This window comes from Pelobates fuscus, chromosome 13 (assembly GCF_036172605.1).
Source record: "Pelobates fuscus isolate aPelFus1 chromosome 13, aPelFus1.pri, whole genome shotgun sequence".
NCBI classification, from domain to species: Eukaryota; Metazoa; Chordata; class Amphibia; order Anura; family Pelobatidae; genus Pelobates; species Pelobates fuscus.
In genome coordinates, this window is record NC_086329.1 from 72,450,052 (window position 1) to 72,475,310 (window position 25,259).

Here is a 25,259-nt window from a genome sequence, read left to right on the forward strand (position 1 = left end):
AGACGTATGATGGTTCAGTACAGAAAGTAAAGTAATGGGTTAATGCATGTAAAACATACAGTTTGCATAAGTGATGTACACAATAGTTGCATGTATTCCCAAGAATAGCGGCCTCTCTTTTTTTTTTTTTTTTTATATTTTAACAGTAGAGTTGTCATTACAGGTTAAACAAACTAAGCAATTAAAACAATGAAGGTGTGCTGAACGAAGTTGAATGTGACCTCGTTGGTAGAACAGTAGCACTATTACTAGCAGCAACACTACCAGAAGTATCATTATTACAGGCTAAGCAAGCTAGACAATGACGGTTCGGTTAACTGAGTGGAATGTGACCTCGCTGGTAGGACAGTAATATTATTGCTAGTGGTGTCGTCACCATTAGTATCATTATTACAGACTAAAGCAAGCTAATCAAGCTAAACAATAAGGGTCCGTTTAATTAAGTTGAATGCGATCTCGTTTGTATAACATTAGTATTATTACTAACAGCATCATTACCAGACTTTGAGCTATGCGGAGGCTAAAGATTAAGTGGCTAGGAGGCAGAGAAGGAAAAACAGGGGGAGCATGCAGACATTATATACTGTGTATGATTTGCTGGGCACATGCTTAGATGTGAAGTGGTTAACATCACCCCTTAGGCCCTTATAGCTGCACCTAGAGGACAGTAGTAGGGCTGAAGCGTTAAGACAGGAACATTTTATATTGTACAGGCTAACCCTTGCTGAATCCTGCCTATCACAAGGGGTCATGAGAGGGACAACAGAATCAGCAAAATTAAGGTTTCGCCGTTTAGTGTGGGCTGAAGTATATTCACACTGAACTAATCACAATTAGAAAATGTATGCAGAAGTCCCAATATACACAGAAATTGCTTAGGTTAATTATGTCCCGCTTGGTGCTGCATGTTGCCCAGTGTAACATGCCCGCTACGTCCCGGTGAGCATAGGTCCTGCTAGCTGCGCCCCGTGGTGTGTGTGGTTAGTCAACCATGCTGATCAAAGTAGCTTACATAGATGTTTCGACCGGCTGTTTCAAAGGTACCACAGGGTACCGGCTGCAGGGTACCACAAGCAATTAGAACTGAAAGAGACAAAGCAACAATACCTAAATCGGACTCCAGATGCTTAAGAAGTATAAATATACACAGTCCTGTAAAAATACCCTGTGGTATTACACTTTGTATAAGTGAATAATAGGTTTCAACTCTCATCTCTGATTATTAAACGGTTAATTGAAATTGCTGCCTTTTCCTGGTCTTCATTAGCTAACACCCCCGTTTCAGTTTTTAGGCCGCCATTCGACAAACGAACATGTGGCGGCGACCATTTTAATTCAGCTGAAGTTTTACCTTCTCCAGACTTCAATGCATTCGACAATTTGAATGCCGTTCGACAATTCGAACACCATTCAACAGTTCATTCGACAATTCGAATGGTTGGCGTTCGTCTGTTTGAACTGACTTTAACATGGAAAATAGACCGGTGTTCTATCATTTCACTATAACTTGTCAGAATTCTATACCGGAAGTGACGTTTCCCAGCTGGAGGAGGAGGAGGAGGCGTAGAAGGTCAGGTAGGTGAAATTTTCAGCCACAGTACGGGGAGAAGAGGCCACCCATTGCGCATGTGAAAAACCAAGCAGTCGTCCACCGGGACACACTGTGCCTGGACCAACAAGAGGGGGTGTGCGGTAGGGGATGTAACGGGCCAGTGTGCACGCCGGCTAAGTACTCCCGTCATGCACACAGAGCGGGATACACCGCACGTGCGCACCAGCGTCCAGGGAGAGCCGAGCATTTATCCAATCTCCCTGCCCCACACTGCAGACGCGCCTACCCAGCAAGGACAGCCTCGCGCACAGACACCGCACATGCGCAGAATGGGGGTAGGGAGGTCTGATGGTCCCTTTCACTGTCAAATCTCTATACCCCATACTGCGCACGCGCGCACAAAATCAGCTGTGGCTTGCCTGCGGACACCGCGCGTGCGCACTTAGGGGTATAGATATCTGATGGCCATTTGTGCTTCTGAGAAATCTCCTACCCCTTAGTGCGCATGCGCTGTGTCCGATCCTCAAGTGCATCCTGACATCTATCAGGTCAGTCTCGCTCCCAACACTCAGCCATCCGGGGGAGGGGGGTCTGTGCAGTATGGGGGGGGGGGGGGGGTTGTGCAGTGTGAGGTGGTCTGTGTAGTATGGGGGGGTCTGTGCAGTATGGGGGGGTCTATGCAGTATTGGGGTGGTCTGTGTAGTATGGGGAGGGTTTGTGCTGTATGGGGGGGTCTGTGCAGTATGGGGTGGTCTGTGCAGTATGGGGGGGTTGTGCAGTATTGGGGGGTCTGTGTAGTATGGAGGGGTTGTGCGGTATGGCAGGGTTTGTGCAGTGTGGGGTGGTCTGTGCAGTGTGAGGTGGTCTTCTAATTCTAAAATTATGGGGGGTGGTCTGTGCTGTATATTGGGGGGTCTGTGCTGTATATTGTGGGGTCTGTGCTGTATATTGGGGCGGTCTGTGCTGTATAATGGGGCGGTCTGTGCTGTATATTGGGGGTGTCTGTGCTGTATACTGGGGGGGTCTGTGCAGTATATTGGGGGGGGTCTGTGCAGTACATGGTGGGCTTTGTATTAGGGGGCTGTGCGTTAGATGTAGGAGGCAGTCTATTAGGGTGCTGTGCGTTAGTTGTGGGGATGGGTGGTTGTGTGTTAGATGTAGGGGGGGGGGCAGTGTACTAAATAGGGGGCTGTGCAGTATGTGGGGCCTGTGTGTTAGATGTGTACAGCCCTAATTTGACTACAAAACATTTATTTCAGAGATCTCAGACGCCATGGCCTGCTTTTTGCTACAAAAGCCCAGTCATCTAGTCACTCAGCAGGGGTGGATGAGAAACTGCACCCCAGCCAGAGGGACTGTCCCACATCTGCAACCAAATCCGTCTGTCACTGAATTCTGTAATCTCCGTGTCTTTGTGCATTATGTATGTATAGTACTCCCAATTCTTATATTTAATACGGTGTGTCTCTCACAATCTTTGTGTCTGTCTGCTGTAAATATGTGGCACGCAAGTCTGCATGCACTGTGTCTGTTATGCCATTTTACTCTAACCATTATATTTTTGTGTATGTCACAACTTTGACAAGCATGTTCTCCTATGGGGCACGAAGTACATAAAGAGGAATTAAGAAGCCCATGTTTGAGGCTCGCTTCCAGGGTGGATTATTGAAGTGGCACCTGTCATGTGATAAGTTTCTCCTGTTTGCATGGCGATATCAACATTGTGCACTGTGATCAGAGGTAGGTAACCTTAGGCAGTCCAGATGCTGTAAATTACATCTTTGCCAGCATTATGGGAGGTGTATTCCAAAACATCTGGAATACTGAATGCGTATGAGGTATGAAGTTCGTTGCCTCACTGCGTGCCTCGTCGTTCTCCTACTATCCAGCCTTGTTAAAAACACAATATGACAAATAACATTTTCTATTTCGGGTAGTATGAGAGAGAATTCAGTAGCACAACTCTTTTGCTCAGACGTTGAAAGCCTATGATCTTCCCATCTGGCCCACTTGGGTAGGTAACCTTGTGTGCCACAGATAGCCAAATCTGACCTACTGCGTTGTCAAATGGCCAAGCAACAGTGTTCCTGGACAACGTAACGTTTTTGTCATGATGATTATTATTATTGTTAGAGGTACATAATAGAGAGAAGAAAAAGGTATGGGTCCCTTGATAATGGACCATCCAACTAAAAGGGCCTAAGCCTAATTATAATTACAGAAAGTTGTTCCCAAAGGATGTTGGATAGCCTTGATTAATTAAAGAGCTTACGTTTAATATAAGTTTACAAAAAAAAAAAAACAACAATTAAAAATGTAGGAACAACATATTGAAACAAGAACTTAAAGACAATGCCCTCTCATATTTCCAGTGCTAAATGATATAGGGAAAATCATTTATTAGTTGCTAGGGTATTAGTAGAGTGGCATGTCCACTAAAAGTATTAAAGTAGGAGCAAATTTGTCTCTACACAGGAGGTAGTTAATATAAGTCTACCTGTATCCACAGAGAACCACAAAATGTTGCAACTAGTGTTAACCTCTTGTGCCTCAGTGGCAACACTATATCGATAGTAGTGTTATAGAGGAGAGCTCAATATTATACAGTGAATGGAAGTATGAAAAGTGTAATTCAATCTGGATCGTGCACACAGCATGCACGTTTACCCCCGAGTTACCCAGACACCCTGAAGGATATGACTCCCGACTACACTCTAATGGAACTATGACATGCTGAAAAATATATAGCCGATGTGTAGTTATAAGGTACAAAATCCTACAGGTAGTAACCCAAAATCTGGAGGAGAAAACCACAAACCAAAGGGCGCACAGAGGGTTTGGAGGGGGTTAGAGGTGCACAGAGGGCTGGGAAAGGGGAAAAAGACACACAAAGTGTGTGGGGACGCGTCTCCGAAAAGGGGTTTCAGACGCTCGACAACCATGTACCACTGCCTGCGTTAGGGAGACAAAATGGCCATTCACTAGAGCACGTGTGTTCAGTTAAACAAATCGCAGCCACCAAGGGAAAGCACTTGAGCTAATTAGTTCTTTGAAGTTAACAAGCCAGGGGATGGTTGGGGGGTAAAAAAGAGAGAGACTCGTCATTATTCAGGAAACAGGGGGTGGGGGGAGATGGATAACCGAATGGAGAGGGGAACAAGTCAATTCAAGAACGGATTGCTGCCCAATAATTTCCACCCCTTGACAAAGTGCCATTTTAATGGTATAATCAATGTTATTCACTTCACCAGTCAGTGGTTTAATTGTTGTGGCTGATTAGTGTATAGTGAAATTGATCCAATTTTTGATTACTGTTCGCAATGTATGAGACTCATACAAACACCCTTTCCAGGAAGGCATGTTCCCTTTTAACATTTGCTGACTTTTTTCTATTTTCTTTCTAACTTTTTTTCCTCTATCTTTATTTCTATTAATCAATTGATCTTCATGCCATCTATTATGCACATTATCCACAATTATATACTGAATCAATTGGAAATAATAATACTTTTATTGGAATAAATAACAATGCTAATATGATGATTCCAGCGAAGTCCATCCATGTCTATCTCCAGCTTTAAATCCTATCGGAAACCCAGTCAAAATCTTTGAATAGCTCCAGCTCTACATCAGATAGTGACTCAGACTCGCCTGGCGGTGTCAGAATGGGGGCGCATGATGTGTACATTCTATTAAAGTAGCGGACGTCGTCTGGTCCCTCGATGGATGGTACGAATGGCGGCCTGACACTCTTAAACAATAATGCGAACCAGTCTATTTGCTGTTAAAAATTCAAAAAGTTTAAGGGAAAAGGATGAGGAAGATAAGTAGTGTGTACTCTTATACAATCAGTAAACTAAGAATATAGAATAATAGATATGAAAATAGGGGTGGCTTTTCCATAGGGACAAGGAGATGCTGGGTATAATTTTCCTATGATCCCTGAATGATTAAATATAAAATACCGTATTTATCGGCGTATAACACGCACCTTATTTTCAGAAGGAAATTCCAGGAAATTTCCCCCCCTTCATCCCATAGTGTCCCCCCCCCCTCCCATAGTGTTCCCCCCTCATCCCATAGTGTCCCCCCCCCTTTCCATAGTATTCTCCCCCCCTCCCATAGTATTCTCCACCCCCTCCCATAGTGTTCCCCCCCTCATCCCATAGTGTTCCCTCCCCTTTCCATAGTATTCTTCCCCCCCTCCCATAGTGTCCCCCCCCCTTTCCATATTATTCCCCCCCCCCCTCCCATAGTATCCCCTAGTGCACTTTCCCTCTTGTCCCATATTTACTTACCTGTCTTGAAGCGTGGGCCGGCTTCACAGCGTGCACCGCGGTACTGGAACTTCAATTTCAGGTACCGGTTTCCGGCGGGACTGAAAGGAAGTGTGCACACAATGTGCACACTTCCTTTCAGTCCCGCCGGAATCCGGAACCTGAAATTGAAGTTCCAGTACCGCGGTGCGCGCTGAACACCGGCCCACGCTTCAAGACAGGTAAGTAATTATGGGATATCGGCGTATAACACGCACCCACGATTTTCCCCCTATTTTCAGGGAGAAAAAGTGCGTGTTATACGCCGATAAATACGGTACATGAACTCCAGAAATATTTTATATTTGGTTAAAAATCTCAACTAAAACCTAATATTGATTTAGCTGCTAGAATGTGTCTTTCTATTTGACATACTTTAAAAAAAGGGTGGCTCTTCAGATCCCAGGCATCATTCTCGCTGGCTCCTAGACGGACTTTGGGATCTTTATGCAAAAGCTGTAAAAGAAAATTTAGAAAAAATGAAAATGTTATTTTAACTGAAAAAAACTGAGAATTAAAGGCATTTTCTTGCAGGTTCTGTAAAATCTTCTTTTATGAGCTCAGGCTGTATACGTTAGTACAGAGCTCAATGAACAGAAGGCACCATATCGCCATGGCATCGTGTTCTGGTGCCCGGACATAGCTCTGCCCTGATCGATGGTATTAGTCATGCTTATTATTTCATTCACCACATGGAATTCTAACCGGTTTTATTCTGTAACTAGATCCATGTGTTTGTGACTGCTTGTTGTTCTCTGTTACAATCTAACACACCGAATATTCACACAGGACCAGCTGTGTTTCCAGAGCCTTACAAATCAAACTGCCTGAGCCCACATTCACACACAATGGAATCATTATAGCATGATAAGCCATAAGAGTAGTACTGCTTAGAAGCAGGAACTTTAATCCTGGAGGGTCCAAGAACGAGCTAACTCAATCTATCTAAATTAGAAAGCACTATGTGTTGGCAACTTACACTTCTTAATATTGATCGTGCTTCTGCAGTCAGGAACCTCGGATAGTTCGGCGTTGAATAGACAATATTATACCTCACCTCTCTTCTGTTACCTGAGAAGGGATACTAATAGAAAAACTACAGTTAGAAAAAGTGCAGGGTTGGCATGGGATCTACGGTGGGTAATGTCTAATGTAAATGGTTTGCCAAAGCAGAACCAATAAATATAATATAAATAAACTGAGAGAGTATTATAGGGTTAAAATTAAACAAAGTGGACAGCACACTTGTGTGATATGAATCTAGAAAAAAAACATTCACCACAATAGTTAACATTCTAGTGGTGTGTGCGGATAAATAAATAAGGACATGGGCATGTCGGGGGACACAGAGAGGGGAGGAAGGTCAACAAAGCACTGGAGCCAGTGTTCGTACAAGCCCTGTCAGGGAGAGCGGGGAAGCAGGGCAAGAGCACAAGCAAGAGTGTTTGCTGAGAAAGTCACCCACCGATCGTCCAGACACCAGGTGAACCTGCAAGACAGTTGACTCCAGGGATATTTCCATCCCACATATGTTGAATTACCTGAGCCAGTTCCATATAGGCTCATTAAGTGTAATGCAACAATAACATTATTTTTTATATTTATTTTATGTTCAAACTGTATTACACTATTTGGAGTATTTCCCCTTACAGAGACATTTGGTATATCATATACATGGTATATTCCTTAATGTTTTACCCTTACACACCACTAGTGCTCACTATTGTGCTAAATGTTTATTTCATAGATTGATATCACACAAGTGCGTTGTCCACTTAGTTTAGTTTTTATGTCTGAATATATTTGTAAAATTTACTGATTGTTTTCACTGTGGAGATTAGCAGCACTTATCGTTACATCTACACAGCGCCTGTTTGTACCATACATCTGTTTTTTGTTTTTTTTTTCTATAGGGTTAAAATAAGTTTGGATAAAGTGAAGAGGGAGTTATTGGGTTCTGATATTTAGATACACAGTATAATGAGCTGTAGTAGTTATGGTGCTCAGGTTTCCCTTTAACCCCTACCAGTCTACAGTTTGAAATGCTATCACTATTATCAATGGACTGTTTGACATCACACAAGGTATTTTTGGTTTATAAACGAGGAATCCTACAAATTGGTAAAAATGAGCTATTCTTACCATTCCACACAGCATTATATAAATAACTGCACCGAGACTCCACCAGTCAATAGATGTTGTGTATGGTTTACCGCAAACCATTTCCGGTGCCATGTAATGCAGGGTGCCACAATATGTTCTGTCTTGTTCTCCATATCCCATCCCTCAGAAAAAGAGAAAAGATAAATGTGCATCGGTAAATATACTGATAGATGTTGACACTTCCTTTCAGTCCCGCCGGAAACCGGAACCTGAAATTCAAGTTCCAGTACCGCGGTGAGCCCTGTGCTGCCGGCCAACGCTACAAGACAGATCTGAGACTTTAACTTATAACAAAAGACTAAGACAACATCAGATGGTACAACATCAGATTCCCAGTAGACAGGAATAAGCCCTATGAAGTATTGGTAATTTTAAATATTTTAGAGTGCTCTCACCATTTTATATTTCACTTTGTTTCACTTGTATATGTGTTGAGTGGTGCACATAGGTGATAGCAGCACCAGATTTTCACTTTTCCCAACACTCTGTTTCTATTGTATGATACCGATAGATGTTGCTGATATACAGTATATGTTATAAGTGATATTAGAATATTGCTGCAAGGAGTTGGTGCATTGCAGCTGCAGATTCTCTCTGTAATTTTGTATAAAGTTTTACATGGTGTTTACGAATCTGTGGCTGACAAGCCAACCAATCAGAGTGCTCTAATGAGAATTCAATGTGTGGGAAAGCCTTTATAAAGGCAATTCCCACTTTAAAGCTTCATATTGCACTAGCCCTCGCAGGACAAAGAAAGATTTATTTAAGTTGTGTCAGGTTTATAATTTTGTGGGCAGGTTTTTGCAATTGGGATTTGTAAGTGTTACATTGCAGGATGATGGATACTAAAGTAGCCTTTTTGGGGCTGAAGATAAGATTTACAAGAAAAAAAGACTTCAGAAGAGAAGTATAATTTATTTTCTTTCAAAGATATTAGTTTTAATGCCTCCCTCCCAATTTTATTATAATGAAAGGGGTTGGTAGGTGTAATTCATTGTAAAAGAGGGAATTGGGGACCCAATAGTGACAATCAATTTTGGGGGAGGGTTGGACAATGGCATGTTCAACCCCCATTGTTTAAAGGGACACTATAGTCACCAGAACAACTACAGCTTATTGAATTTGTTCTGGTGAATAGAATCAATACCTTAAGGCTTTTTGCTGTAAATACTGTCTTTTCAGAGAAAATGCAGTGTTTGCATTACAGACTAATGATAACTTCACTGACCTCTCCTCCGATAGCTGTTAGAGATCATTTCTAGGTCATGGCTGCCTAAAATGCATCCAAACATTCAGTGTCTTCTCCCTCTACATGCAGACACTAAGCTTTCCTCATAGAAATGCATGGGTTCAATTAATCTCAATGAGGAGATGCTGATTGGCCAGGGCTGTGTTTGAATTGTGCTGGCTCTGCCCCAGATCTGCCTCCTTGACAGTCTCAACCAATCCTATTGTGAAGCATTGTGATTGGCTCTGGCAACAACTTCTGATGATGCCAGCAGGCAGCTTGCTAGTCTGAGACAAACAGCATATGCACAGCTACAGCTTCAGGCTTGAATACAAGTAAGATTGTGCTATATTTAGGGAGGCATGAGGGGCCCAGGGGGGCTAGATGGTGGTTTTAACACTATAGGGTCAGGAATACATGTTTGTGTTCCTGATCCTTTAGCGCTCCTTTAAATATTTAGAGCCCCTACCCAGCACTAATGAATGTGGTGGGGACATTAGGTTCTCCCAGTATAAAATGAGTAGCCTTCCACCAACTGTCGACCTGCATTATTGATTTTTAGCCCCCCACCAAATGCCTACAGGTGGGGATACAAGGGACTATGTGCTCCCAATTATTTACTATGGACATTGGCTGCCCAGTCGCTAGTTTTAAACAGTCCCTATGGCAGTTAAGGGAAGGGGGAGGTTTTAAACTTCCTTATAGTCATATGGGGATCTTAATGGTCCCCACAGGGTTTTTATTTATATATTTTGACCAACTGCAACATAATTAACCCTTGCAGTTGCCAAGGCTTTAACTATTTTCATTCTGGTTTCTATAAATGCCTAGGGGAAAGAATTTTGGAAAATTTCGCTGCATTTCTGACAAATTTCAGTCAGATGGGTTTGCCCCATTAAGTACGAAGCCAATCGGACTTTAGTGAGTAACGGTTTGTGTTTCATACATACTTTTAATTCGGTTTGCAGTTGGATGTTATCTGAAGGTAAAGTAAAATTCTGCAACTTTGTGAGAAATGACTTTTGTTTAATATAAACTAATTTTTACCTTGTTTACTAAGACCAAAGTCTGTAATTTTGGCAAATCCATCTATGTCAATTACAATGTTTTCCAATTTGAGATCTCTGGATTTAAAATACAGAAAAATAGTTTTTATTTTTTTCAATATCACTAGAGGCACTTGAATTACATGGTTTTTTTTTTAGCCTTTTTAAAGATTAGATTTAAAGACTTAACTATTATAAGACAAACAGTTAACATAATAACATAACTAATCAATCAAACCACAGACACAGCATTTTGATCACAATACATTAAAATAACACAGATAATATTTATGGGGACACTATGTATGTATACATTTGTTATACACCTACCCTTAGAAGGGTGACTTGATGCTGTCTTTACAAAAGTGTGTCCAATTCAGGTACATATACACATAAAAAATACAGAAGATATAAAATCTTTTACCTGAATTGGACGTACTACACGCAATTTTGTTAAGACAGCATCAAGTCACCCTTCTAAGGGTAGGTGTATAACAAATTTATTGAATGATCCACTCCTAAGGTGAACTGCTGTTAGCGTTTTTCCCTTTCTATTTTACTATACAAATTTGTGGTGGGTGAAAGGGACTCCCACCAGAGTGTTGTAGCGTTTTGCAATTTACCATAATCACTACCTAAGCGCCTGCAACACACAGCTCTTTGTTCACTATGTATGTTCAACTTTATTTTTTCCTGTACACTTACCTGTGAACAATATCGTTTTGATGCAAGAAATCCAGGCCGAGCACACAACACGCCGCATAAAACCTGTAGAAAAGAGAATAAGTTAGTTTCATTTTAGGGAAGGAAATGAAGTTTTTGTACCATTGAAAATTTTGATTCCACCAATCATGTGTCAATCTGTGCTCAGATATATTTCCTGCAATGTCTTGTATCTTCTGTATTAACAGTCAGCTTAAAGGACCACTCTAGTGCCAGGAAAACATACTCGTTTTCCTGGCACTAGAGTGCCCTGAGGGTGCCCCCACCCTCAGGGACCCACTCCCGCCGGGCTCTGGGGGGAGGAAGGGGTTAAACTTACCTCTTTCTCCAGCGCCGGGCGGGGAGCTCTACTCCTCCTCCTCTTCTTCCTCGCGACGTCATCGCGCTCGCATTCAGCCGGTCGCATAGGAAAGCATTCATAATGCTTTCCTATGGACGCTTGCGTGCTCTCACTGTGATTTTCACAGTGAGAAGCACGCAAGCGCCTCTAGCGGCTGTCAGTGAGACAGCCACTAGAGGCTCTGGAGGCTGGCTTAACCCTCAGAATAAACATAGCAGTTTCTCTGAAACTGCTATGTTTATAAAAAAAAGGGTAAAAGCTAGCTGGACCTAGCACCCAGACCACTTTATTAAGCTGAAGTGGTCTGGGTGCCTAGAGTGGTCCTTTAATCTGTTTTTGATTTTGTTTTCAAATTTCTAGTCCACCTTAAAGGAACACTATAGGGTCAGGAACACAACCCTGTATTCCTGACCCTATAGTGTTAAATCCACCATCTAGCCCCATGGTCTCTCTAAATAGAGTAACATCATACTTGTATTCAAGTCTGCAGCTGCCTCTGACCCTGATCTGCCTGCTTGGCTGACATAGTTTTCCCATAGGATTGGCTGAGACTGTCAAAGAGGCAGATCAGGGCCAGCACAAGCCAATCACAGCCCTGGTCAATCAGCATCTCTTCATAGAGATGCATTGAATCAATGCATCTCTATGAGGAAAGTTCATTGTCTCCATGCAGAGGCACTGTACACTGTACAGCACTTTCCCATGAAGCACTTCCAGCTGCCATCTTAGGAGTGGCCAGTGAAGTTATCACTAGGCTGTAATGTAAACACTGCATTTTCCATGAAAAGACCGTGTTTACTGCAAAAAGCCTGAAGGGAATGATTCTACTCACCAGAACAGATACAATAATCTGCAGTTGTTCTGGTGACTATAGTGTCCCTTTATTACATTTGGTTAGGATGTCTAGCTTGGTGTCACGAGTCCATGAATATTGGCTGGTTTTCTGATCTCTGCAGTTTGGTGCAGTACCTCATACTGCCAACACCTTTCTGTGGTGCTGTTGCAGGCTGCTGTCCTCAGACTGAAGAGATCTGACTGTCCCCAGCAGGCCTTTCCTTAGGATGATGTTCTCCCTATTTAGTGTAGCCCAGCCCTTTCTGTGTCAATTCATTGGATTTGTTCTGGAGTTGCTCCCTGTGTCCTGCTCCTGGAGATCCTGTGTCCAGAAGGTCAGAGACCCAGAGGCCTCCAGTTTCCTCAATTTCCCTTTTCTCTTGTTTTGCATTTGTGTTACCCACTTGTTTTCGTGTAGCTAACATACTTGTTATCTTTCCTCATTGCTTTGTATTTATATGGGTATTAATTTCCTACTTACAGTGATTGCTGCTGCAGTCAGCACCCTTTACCAACCAAACTGCGACAATCCGTTTCCATAATCCCAAAACTATTGTTACTTACACAGCTCTGGTTGTGGAAAATGGCTGAAAGTTGTTGTTCCTAATATCGGTCATTAAGTCCCCACCAGCGGCATACTCCATTAAAAAACAAAAATGACCCTGAGTCTGGAAACTTGCCAACATGTTAACAAGGAAAGGATGCTGTACTTCGCTCACAGTCTGTAGGATTTCCTTTTCACATATAAGCCTTGGAAATAAAAATGGAATAATTCAACTAATCACTTTTTTTTTTTGCTGTGCAAATAATAACATTCATACTTGTAGTGCCACGACAACATTTACAAGCCTAGCAATAAGAAATTGTATAAAGCTTCAGCATGGCATGTAGAGTAAACGCACATTTTTAGAATATAGTAATAACAAGCTAGAGTCATGTCTGGGTATATATTAAGATAGAGGCTTGCTAACGAGTAGCTTGTCCAGACACGGTGACAACTGATGAAGTAACATAGGGTAAGAATGCTAAATCACATGCTAAGCCATTACCCAGAGGAGTACTACTGCATCTAAAAGCTCTACCAGAGTGTCTCATCCACGCAACATAAATTATACGAAAAAAAAATACAAAAAAAATGTAAGACTAAAGTAAAGTCAATGATAAAATTTTTTGACTGAACAGCTGAAGGCAGAATGGGAGTTGGAGTCCTTCAGGAATCCCAGCAAAGCTCATACAGGAGGTGTAATGGCTATATGCTGTAGTGAGTCCCATGTTTAGCCAATTCCCAGTCTCTGGATATAAAGAATAGCTGTAATAGAACGGTGAGGCAAGGCAACTCCATAGCCCCAGGCCTTTGTGTAGGCCTGGATCCCTGATCCACGGGCTTGAGAAATGACAAAGTTGAAGTCCTTCCCATCTAAGGGACAGCAGAAGAGTGGTATGGTTTATCGCTGATTGCTGGTGTGGTTGATGCAAGGTGAGTAAGCCCTTATTGACCTTCAGCCCAGGAGTATCGTGGAAACGAGGAGCAGTTGCTTGCGGTTGAGTAATGCCCACAGGGTCCTGTCACCATCTCGCGTCTGTCGCCTCTGATCTCGAGATCGGGAATTCAGCCGGGACAGTTTTTCTCGGGCTGTTAGCTTAGGCCAGAAGTCGTTAAAGATAGCTTCCAATATTATCATAGAGTGCTCAACGGGGTCACTCCAGGGCTACTCTGTCATATTTACAGCATGCCCCTGATGGGAGAGTACCTCCACCATCCTGCATTCAGAGTTGCGTTCCAATACACTGCTGTACGATTCCAGACAGGTGACAGGTAGCGCAGTGGGGACCGGGATAACCCCCACCAGCCCAGGGGGGACACAGTAGGTCTTTGCAAGAGAGTTGTGCTTCACAGGTCAGAAGACTGGCCGCCTCTCCTGCCTGGTGCCTTCACTAAGCCTCATCGGCTCCGCCGGAGATAAAGGCATCGGCACCTCTAAAAACCGGACCGTACCATTCAGTGTTAGCAGCTGGTAGGGCACCGAATGTGTTGATTGTGAATGCAGATTGCCTCAAGAATAGGCTTAAAATAGGAGTATTGTGAGGAGCACTGTCAAGATGCAAATAGAAACATGGAATGTGACCAATAAGAACCATTCGGCCCATCTAGTCAGCCCAATTTTCTAAATACTTTTATTAGTCCCTGGCCTTATCGTATGGCTAGGATAGGATTATGCCTATCCCATGTATGCTTAAACTCCTTTACTGTGTTAACCTTTACCACCGCAGTTGGAAGGCTATTCCATGCATCCACTACTCTCTCAACAAAATAATACTTTCTGATTTTATTTTTAAACTTTTGTCGCTCTACTTTAAGACTAAGTCCTCTTGTTGTGGTAGTTTTTCTTATTTTAAATGGCAACCAGCTACCATGAGGCATAGGCCTTGCCCCCAATTAATCACTTTTTTAAAGGCAACTCTTGCACACAAATAAAAACTGACAAATAGTATCACCATCCAAAAAAATAATCAAAAAATTAGGATGATAAGTACCCTCCATTTACTGACCTTGGGACTCTTTTAGTTCCAGTTATGTCTTGTTTTTTTGGGGCTTTTAAAGGAAATTTGCTCTTTGTACGCTTGTACTCAACAAGCAGAACCTGAAATGCAAAATACATATATATATATATATATATATATATATTGTTACCTAGCATTTATCTTGACACCTTTTATATTGAAAGTGGAATTCACACCATAACCCACCTTTCCAAATGCTCCTCTTCCCAGCACACAGAGACAATCAAAATCCTGAATGCTCAGCCGAGCTCCTTGCTGAATACTGCAAAGAAAAGAACACGTTTTAAATATATTTAAAATTACATACAGTCCCCTCCCCCATGAAAAAACAAAGACCCAAAACAAAATTCTCCTATAACACACAGTATACGTTAACAGCATTGATGAGAAAGATGAATATCTCAATACCCAGCTGATGATGATGGATTTTCCACATCTGCTTCTGCCAATGGAACAGCGTCACGAACTAAACCCTTTGGTGGTCCAGTGGTTTCTTCTGCAATGTTATCAATATCAATAACTGCATCTTTCTCTGTTGATGTTTGGATGTTTTTTTCCATATCAGTAGCAGCACCAGGTGGTGATGATTCCACTTTCTTATTGTCCACTGCTGACACTTGAGGCGTGTCAATTACTACAGCCTGCTCTGGAGCTGGTTGGATTATCTTTTCTGTATCTTCATCGTCAGCTGGCAGCAATGGCTTCATGCTCTCAGAGTCCTCTACTGGTAGTGATTGAGGATTAATAGCTGCATCCTCCTCTGGAGGTGGTTGGATTGTCTTTTCTGTATCTTCATCGTCAGCTGGCAGCAATGGCTTCATGCTCTCAGAGTCCTCTACTGGTTGTGATTGAGGATTAATAGCTGCATCCTCCTCTGGAGCTGGTTGAATTGTCTTTTCTGTAATTTCATCAACAGCTGGCACCGATGGCTCCACGCTGTCCGTGTCCTTTACTGGCAATGGAGTAGGGTCAGTAACTAAATCAACTTCTAGAGCTGGTTGGATTGTCATTTCTAGCAAGCTTACAATAGCTGGTGGTAATGGTTCCATGCTCACAGAGTCCTCTACTGCTACTGGCAGTGGAGCATTGTCAAAAATTCTAGCTTCCACTGGAGGTGGTTGGATAGTTTCTGTACTAATGGTGTTGATAGCTGGTAGTGTTGAATCCACATTCTCAGTGTCCACTACTGGTACATTGTCAATAGTTGTAGCTTCCACTGGAGGTGGTTGGAAGGTCTCTTCTGTAATGGTATCAGCATCAGGTGTTAATGGACGCATGCTCTCAGTGGCTACTGGCAATATAGGATTGTCAGTAACAACATCTTCTTCTGGAGCTGGCTGGATGGTCTTTTCCGTTTCAGTATCCACAGCCGGCGCCGATTAATCCACGCTCTCAGTATCCGATTCTGGCAGCGAATGAGCATCAATAGCTGCATCCTCCAGTGGAGCTGGTTCGGTGGTCTCCTCTATAAAAGTAGCACAGAACATAACTTGAGTATTGTATATGATACACAGAGATCTATAATGGATTAATTGCTTACATCATAATCCAAAAACTCTAAAGTAAAAGCATAAGAAAAAAAAGAAGGAACACAATCTCCAAGCCTAGAACTTTATTTGAATGTATTAATTGTGAGTTATGGTTTATAATATTACAATAACCAATAATACCAATGTCGTTAATGGGAATGGCATCCAGTGAAAATGATGATCTTCAGGTAGGTATAAGTAATTTAATCTGTGTATACTGTATATGTTATAAGATGTACATCCTGCAGTATGGTTGTTAGAATGGATGTATATGTATCAGTTTCTCTACCTGTAAGATAATGAAATGTGAAACCCCACACTGGTTACTGAGTGCATTCACACTGCTTGACAAGCTTGATGTGTTCTATCACACTGGGGGCTAGTACTGGGGTACAAGGGTTCGCCGCTTGTCAGTAACCAATCAATAATCATTTCTGCCTGATAGATGCCTTTAAAGGCCCATGGGCAGTTTGCTATTTAATACGAGGCATGTTAAACATACACTTACCTTGTTTTGAGGAGATTAATTTCTTAATTGTTTGAAGCTTTGGCCTTTTCTGGGTGAAAGGACTGGAAAACGTCACCTATTCCAAAACAAGGTGAAAGAGTTAACTGCAGGAAGTAAATGATAATATCTTATTTTGCCAAACCAACATAAAAACAGACACACAAATGGAAAAGTAAACAGCTTCAAATCTGTTCTTCTACAGCTAATCACAATAAGTGAAGCCCTTTATTTAGACAGTCTATAACTTAATATAGTGTCCTTTATCTAAAAAAGTCAAAGATTGCTAAAGATGCTATAAGTGGTAATGTAGGTAATATGACGTATATACAAAGGTTTATTCAATAAATGGCAAATTGCATGAATTGAAAACAGAGTCCCTTTAAGCTAAAAATCCAAGTTACTACTATTGCTGACTTAAGGAATGCTTTCAAATCACCTATTGTTACCTAAGTTGTGCATTTCAGTTTACACTTCAGTACAGTTTGATTTATATTTATACACTTATTCACTAAGTGTGAAAATCCACTATCTTTTAATTGTAAAGTTGTGTAACGTAATCATTCTTTTGTTTTCTGTATTATTACATTAAAATATAACTATAAATTTATCGTGGCCAGAGATTGGTTCTCACCTTGATGAAAAGGGTGCCCTGTGGTTCCAGTTGTAGACACAGTTCCTGTTTGGGGTTCAACAGGAATTCTTCCAACTTCAGAGTCTTTGTGGCACACAGTGATCTCTGATCATGCCAATATAAGGATATTTCTAGCTCCCGAGACTATGTAAAAATTAAATGAACAATAGTTATTTAAACAAAAAAAGTTTTGGGCCAATCATGTTTTCGTAAGGAACCATTTCCACACATTTAAACCACATTTTACCATTTTCACATAAAAAAAAAAAAAAAAAAATATTTTTCAATATATTGAGGTTAGTAAATGAATAGATATAAATTTGTTTAAAGTGTTATATTCTTTGCCCTATTACTAGCCACACTACTAGTCTTCCATGTGTGTGCTTGACACAGCAGGACTTGCTCACTTTGAGAGATTAATCACAGTTCATTCCAGGTCAGGTGTACAGAGCATTAAGCAGACCCAGAAGTGGTGGGTATGTAAACATAAAATCAGTTTGCACCTATAAATTTTCTATCCACATGGCAAGCTTGTTTATTGGGGAAAATAAGCAATTAAACAACGTGGTTAGTTAATGCTTGACAGAATGCCTTTAACTAAAAAGTTATAAAAAGTCAAGGTGGCAAATGTTTTCTAAAATATGCAATATATCACAGATTGTTTAACCCCTTAAGGACCAAACTTCTGGAATAAAAGGGAATCATGACGTGTCTCAAACGTCATGTGTCCTTAAGGGGTTAAAAAATCCTTTAACAATATCTAGAGAAAGATAAACTAACCCAATGTTAAACAACTCTACATTTTAACTGTCTGACACATTAAGGTCCTAAAAGGTTTAGAAATAAGAGTTCAATTAGACAACTCTTTACAGGATTTGAAGATTTATAACGTATTAATTCTACCTGGGGCCAAAAATGAATTCAAGCTAAAAAAAATAATACACGCATGCCATATGTACCTTATCTAAATCCAGTTTAAATGTCTTATTCCAGGATGGGTTAGAAACAGTTTTCCAACTTGTTGAACCCACTGGAATATGATCGATCTTCAGCTGAGTACGGACTTCACCTGTAAGGAAATTTCAGGAACTCAACTTAAAAGGCTAAGAGTATTTTAATTTAAAGAACATTTCTACGTAGCTTTGGTCAATACACAGACAATATAAAGGCTCATCTATTAGCTTTACACAAAGCTCTAGAGGTTTGCTTTCATCAAAGGAGTCTAATCTCCTGTATTCTGTAGATTAAGGAGGTACAATCCTGCAGCCTTGTTTTGGCACACTAGATTAAGGAGGTCCCATCCTGCAGCCTTGTTTTGGCACACTAGATTAAGGAGGTACCATGCTGCAGCCTTGTTTTGGCACACTAGATTAAGGAGGTACCATCCTGCAGCCTTGTTTTGGCACACTAGATTAAGGAGGTACCATCCTGCAGCCTTGTTTTGGCACACTGGATTAAGGAGGTCCCATCCTGCAGCCTTGTTTTGGCACACTGGATTAAGGAGGCTTTCTTGCAGTTTATACTCCACATATATTGAAGTGCTACAGTTTCCTATGAGGTTTGCTACATAGACCCTCCTGTGTTATACACCCCTGGGTATGACATTATGTCAAGGATTTTACTGGTGATCTGAGAGGTGGGCCTATCTTATTTATATATTTTTTGTCACACTATTCCATGTTTTCTACTATACAGTAACGTTTGTGTATTATTGTATTTGTTTAATACTATTAGCATTTATTATGAATGTACAGGATTACATAATAATGTACTGTTATATATCACAATGTCATTGTTAGATACATGTAATAATAATATTTAATGGCAATTAAATGGATGAGAAAACTAACCCAAAACATTGCATTAACAAATAATCAGGAAAGTCCAGAGCATAAAATTGAAAGTCAGGCTGTGAGCTGTGTTCAAGTCTCAGAATGGTAAAGCCGCAATCCCAAAGAAACAATGAAATCATCAATGAGTAAAGTAGTCGAGATCTCGTCTACTGATTAGATAAGACGATAATGTAAGGGGTGTTGTGAGCCAGTATTCTCCCCATGGACCAGGAGGATGTTTCAAAAGGCAACTTGTAACTTGTTTAGAGGAGGATATAAAGTTGACAGATAGGATTCCCAGCTTGAAGAATCTTTGGTAAATGTTTCCTTCACTTTTAAAGTTTAGAGTCACTTCATTCAGAATTTGTAAAATAATTTGGTGGAAAAAGGCAATTGTGGAGGGATATCTGGAAATATGTTTTGTAAAACTGATCTCCTTGACAACACTTTCAGTATTGTGATTGATTGGCAGGGTCTTTGTGAAGGACGGAGAATCCTATTAGATAATAATATTTGTATTTCGCCTCCCTTCTCCCCAAACAGGAACATTGCAGAGTTAAAGGATCCAAGATTCCTATACAGACCTTGTCTAACCATGACCAGTCAAATGTTACTGGACTATGATTATAAATTCTGTCAGTAAATGGTGGGATATGTAGTTTAACAATTGTAGCAGGGAAAGGTTCGATACCCCAGATATTGAGCACTGTTATTGAGCGTCACTGTACACATAACGGGATTAATAAGATAAAAATCACTGTACTAGAAAAGTCAAAAGTCTCCTGGATGTTCTGATTGCTGCCACGGTTGTTTCTTCTGATCCGGTTCATTAATAAGAATCTTCCTCGACGTGGACTCCTGCCAGGGAGAACATCTGACGGGTCCTTTAGTCTGCCAGGTACATTCTCCAGAATAACGTGACAGCCCTTTACTCGCACTTTCAGAGTACCTGTCAAACAATCAGAATAAATATTGTAACAATGGCTATTACACTTTCACATTGATGTTAAAGAAAACTTTGTGTTTGGTCTAAGTAGCACACACAGAATATGAAATGATTAGGCAGCTTTTACATCTTTATCAGAATATAAATCAACCAAAACTGAACTTACAAACAGATAAAAACTCAGTAACTTCAGTTAGTCCCTGCTTGGTAGTCAGACAAGGTTTATCTCACTGGTGCCATTAGAGAGGAAACGTATACTATTTGCATTATTAGATATTTCTAAACACTCACAGGAGTAATTCAGAACCAAAATGCAACAAGTCCACGCTATACAAGTTGGAACCCCTCTATGCAAAGTGAACAAGGAGTCCACGTCTGGATTAACCTTTACACTTAGTGGGACTCTAAGATAATAAAAAAAAAAAAGTAAAACTGAATTCATGAGAATACCAAAAAAGTGCAAATTCTCAGTAACATGTCATTTTCACATATTCAGATGATTATAAACTGTGTCTTAGACAGTAAGTAAAGTCATTTATCTAATTTCCCATTAGTAAAATATTCCTCAAAGTGTAATGCTTAACTTGTTTACTTAGTTTATGCTATTAATTCACTCAATAAAAAGTTATGCAGAAAGCTAGCTCAGTACATTTGGAAGAATGATGCTAAGAGTTACATATTGTTATCATTTAAAATGTCACCGGTCACATTTAAACTTGCATACACGTCACATAGAAAAAATCCTGCTGGAATATCAGTAGGCTAACTGTGAGTTTCCTCCAGTCAGACTTCACACAGATGGAAACATGCTCGGATATTTCAATGTTAAATATTCTTGTTTCGTTTATTCCCAGATCTTTCAGAGACAAAACAACTTACCGGTTAGTGCTATGGACTTGGATTTGACTGAACCAAGGGACAGTTCCTCGGTGGTTATACTCTTCCTATGGTGGCCATCAGGAAGTTCTTTCACTCGTTCCTGCAAGGAATATTTAAGGAGGTCCAGCTTTTCATTTGACGCCTGTAGTATTGATTGTGCCTGTTAAAAAGTGAAAAAAAAAGATAAAGGATCAACAGAACGACAGACATTATCTGCTGGCAAAAATATCTGGAAGCTTCTGTCTAACATGAGCTGATGTTCAAGGTTAGACACACAAGTCCTACAAGTGTGGCTCATACTTTCACTGTATTTATAAAGGGTGTTATAATTCCACATCATGTTCAATGTATAAAACTCAGGATTAATCACTAAAGTCTAAAATCTGAACTGCAAATATTTAAACTAAAAATAGTGATCTGGAGAAATTCCATCTCGGCTTTAGTCGGAGCTTATCTAGGTTTGTCTCAGTTTGGTAATTCAGATTTTTATTTCCTACAAATCAGTTTATTGAAAAAAACCCGTATTTAACTTAAATGCTGAATGGAAAAGAAAAAACTAGTTAGCATAGATTTCCATAGATTGATATTATGCTATTGGCTTTTAATAAAACTAAATGGGAATTAAACAATTGGGAGAATTGTAAATAAAGCACCATAGAGACAGAATAAAATACAGAACAAATGGTCCAATAAAGACTTCAAACAATTAAGGTCTCAGAAGAGAGAATATAAATTATTCATGAAGCAGATTCTGTTGGCGCTTTATAAGTCATAATACTATACCATGGCTACTTGGCTAATGCCAATAAACTGCAACTTCCAACCCCTTGACAGACATTGGAGGCCCATTATTCATTCTGGGGATGAAATGGTTAAGAGAATACACTTTGTAACTGACCTCAACAAGCGGCTTTCCATCCAATTTCTGGGTGGCATGTTTGGCTCCTTCAGCCACGGCACGCTCGATCGCAAATCGGTGGCTCAACTCCTCAATGCGTTTCTCCAATGGACTTATTGTAGGTGTTTCTAGGACACAAATTATTAAATTTTATTATATTAATGGTAAAAAGGAAATCGACATGGTAGTTTCAGGTGTCACAGTATTAAACGGGTAATTTCTATAAGGTTTCTCTACATATTTCTATATGTCTCAGTGCACTGTTTCAAACACAAAACATTTTAACCGCTTTCCGACCACAGACAGAAATTTCCCATCAAGCTTGTCATTGCCTAAAGGAACCTTGATGGAAAAGTTCTGTCATTTATTAAAGTTAACCCTGGATCACCGCAATCGCGGGGTTAACGCTCCTCTGGTCTGTCTCGGTATTCAACGCAGACTGGGAGCCCCCGATCGCACTGTCCCTGCAGCTGTGATCGCTCTGACAGCCTCTGACTCTTCCGCGGCCAGTGTGAAGTGCATGGAGACGGATCAGTGATGATCTGCTTCTCCCTGTAAATAAAAGTTTTTAAGTTAAATCCCACCCCCTTTCACCTGCTTTAATATAATTAACCCCTTTCATGCCAATTGATCACTGACTACAGTTGCCAATTGGCAGGGACTACATTTTACAGTCATCAGCTTTGTATTTTTTTAAACCCTGAGGGTTAATTTTTATTTTTTTGAATCCTCAGGGGTTATATTTATTCTATTAATTCATTAAAATATTTTAAAATTATATATTTAGCTAGCTGGGGTGGGCGGAAAATAGTGGGGAATTGGTGAATTCGGTGTTAGGCTAGCTTGCCTGCTAAAGAGCTCCAAAGTGGGACACGGACACATCAAAACACCATGAAAATTCACACTTAAAAACCTGAACTTGTCACGTCTCGTTTACAGCACTGTAACATCACAAAATAGTGTCTAGGTCATACATTGGGCATATTGGTTTACTCAGAAGATGTAACTGAGCATACTTTTGGGGATATTATGACAGTGACACATATCAAGTGTAAGAAATATTTTTTTTCCTTTCACCACAAACATTGGCATAAATTCGTAAAAAAATGGTGACAAGTTAGGGCACAATATACGCCATATAAAATACCCTGGGGTATCTGCTTTATCAAATGAAAGCCCTTTGTGGGGTTATTTAAACAGTCAAACTGCTATAATACTCCAAAATGAGACATAGGCCCGTCAAATCATTATATGAAAATTCTAATTATAGAAACTGAAATAGCCTTGTCTCTTATATGGCATTGTAGATTCACAGAATAGTGCCAAAGGCATACAATGGGGGTATCGTTATACTCAGCAGATGTAGCTGAACACAATAGCACACACTAGCTTTACGAAATACACATTACAAAACCGTTGTTATTGGTGTATATGCCAAAATAGAGAAAAAAAACACTTTTACTCCAATATTTAGCAGAGATTGGCGATGAAATCGCTACGTTAAAAGTGTCAAAATAATCTTGGGTAAATAGCCTGTTATAATAAAACACAGTAAAAAAGGAGGAATATTGGTAAAAGGTGCTCAAATCACCAAGTGTGAGTCACTCCAAATCACACAGAAAGTGTATAAAGCAATATCGTAAATAGTATAGTGAGAGCAAGTAATTATACACCAAATATAAAATAGATAAAATATATTAAACAGGCAATATTACCATATGTCTTGGATGTCCTAAAAATATAAAATAAAGGACATAGTATAGCCTGTATAAAATGAATGAAATGAAATAAATATAAAATTGACCACTCACGTGGTGCTGAGCCTTAAATAGCGGCTCAGACTATAAGCGCCTTTTTATAATTTCCTGCAGACCGCAATGCTGGAAAGGCAGGTTAAGTTGATCTCTGTCAGAATCCCCTTGTGTCAATTGATGAAAACCAAGTCAGGAAGTACAGGAACAAACTTTATTTGCATAGCATAGCATATAATGGAATCTCCCAAGAATATTGCACTAACGCGTTTCGACCGTTATAGTCTTTATCAAAGTGCTGTAGTGTGAAACAAATTTAGCGTTTAAATACATTAAAAAAGGCGCGCATTGTGATTTCTTCGCCGGTTTACTTCCGGTTTCCGGCTGTTACTCCTCGTCATTTAATTTCCGGCTTCCGGTCACGTTGCGTGTCACAGGGCATTTCCGGGTCAGCGGTCATGTTCCCTTTGCGTTCCAGCGAAACTCCGGTTCCGGTCAGCATCAATGAGTTTTTCTCAAATATCTTTAGTACCATGTCCATAATGTAAATAAACAGTGTAAAGAACATCCATTTTATACATATTTATCCATGCTTTGTACTGCTATTCGGAACTTTGGTGGGGAAGCTTATTGGAATAAAATATTTTACTAATTTTAACACAGTAAAAATTATTGAAAAGGGGGCGTGGCCTAGCAGCCGACAGAGATGGCAGCTTAATCAGAGAGCTCCCGCGCATCCACGCTGAATCCAGCACCAGTAAACCGCATCGCAACCGCAAACCGGCACCTACATGCCCCACAAGGGTCCCAGTGCCACCCCACGCAGGAAAAAAAGAGGGGAACTGCTCAATTCCTCCCCTACAGTGGCAGACATGTTCGCGGCCTCCAAATCCACACAGGCCGCACAAGATGGCCGCCGGACGTGCACACAAGGCTCCCAATCCCCAACTGCAGACACAGACAGGGGACTACCCGGACAGACTGGGGATACCACCGCACAAATCCTACAGCAATTAACAGAGGTAAAAACGTTCCTGGCGGGAGAGATCACACGCAGTGCCCTAGATATTAAGGCAGAGATCCAGGCCCTAGGCGCCCGCACAGCAGAACTCGAGCAGCGCATGGAAACACTAGTACAAGGCCACAACACAGTAATACAACACTCCACATCCCTAAATCAACACCTCAGCGAACTAGAGAGGCAAGTAGAGGACCTCTCCAACCGCACCCGGCGGAACAACCTCCGAGTCAGGGGCTGGCCAGAAACAACACAGGAAGGCCCCCTGGCACCCATCATGGAGGCATACTTCAGCAACTTATTGCCAGACATACCCAAGGCTCAGTGGGCAATGGAACGGGCACACAGGGCTCTGCGTGCTCGGCGCCCGAACACAGATGCGCCGCGAGACATCATAATATGCTTCCACTATTTTACAACTAAGGAAGCCCTCCTGAGACACAATAGACACCATGAATTCACCTACAAGGGTAAATCCATAGCCCTATATCAGGATCTGGACC

At 40.9% G+C, this 25,259-nt stretch overlaps 1 protein-coding gene across 1 annotated transcript; it reads right to left on the reverse strand.

Annotated features, from left to right (window-relative positions):
- Positions 1-5,129: 5,129 nt before the first annotated feature.
- LOC134582617 (serine/threonine-protein kinase N2-like) lies at positions 5,130-24,506 on the reverse strand. The gene is made up of 17 exons (XM_063439282.1): positions 24,494-24,506; positions 21,988-22,115; positions 21,090-21,249; positions 20,338-20,366; positions 20,028-20,256; positions 18,392-18,501; positions 17,433-17,576; positions 16,802-16,877; positions 15,173-16,004; positions 14,895-15,026; positions 12,767-12,952; positions 11,011-11,073; positions 10,307-10,383; positions 8,011-8,153; positions 6,848-6,952; positions 6,244-6,324; positions 5,130-5,333 (listed from the first exon to the last, which is right to left on the reverse strand). Exons 1-17 carry the CDS (start codon positions 24,504-24,506, stop codon positions 5,130-5,132), a joined length of 2,712 nt encoding a protein of 903 aa, XP_063295352.1.
- Between the last annotated feature and the right edge of the window lie 753 nt (positions 24,507-25,259).

What these genes read in the sequence shown, in the direction of transcription:
- LOC134582617 (XM_063439282.1), bottom strand. An exon ending in ATTAATCTCCTCAAAACAAG is followed by an intron (nt 16,005 to 16,801) that starts GTAAGTGTATGT and finishes ATACCATTACAG; the next exon opens with AAGAGACCTTCCAACCACCT. An exon ending in GGTGTCAAGATAAATGCTAG is followed by an intron (nt 12,953 to 14,894) that starts GTAACAATATAT and finishes TTTATTTCCAAG; the next exon opens with GCTTATATGTGAAAAGGAAA.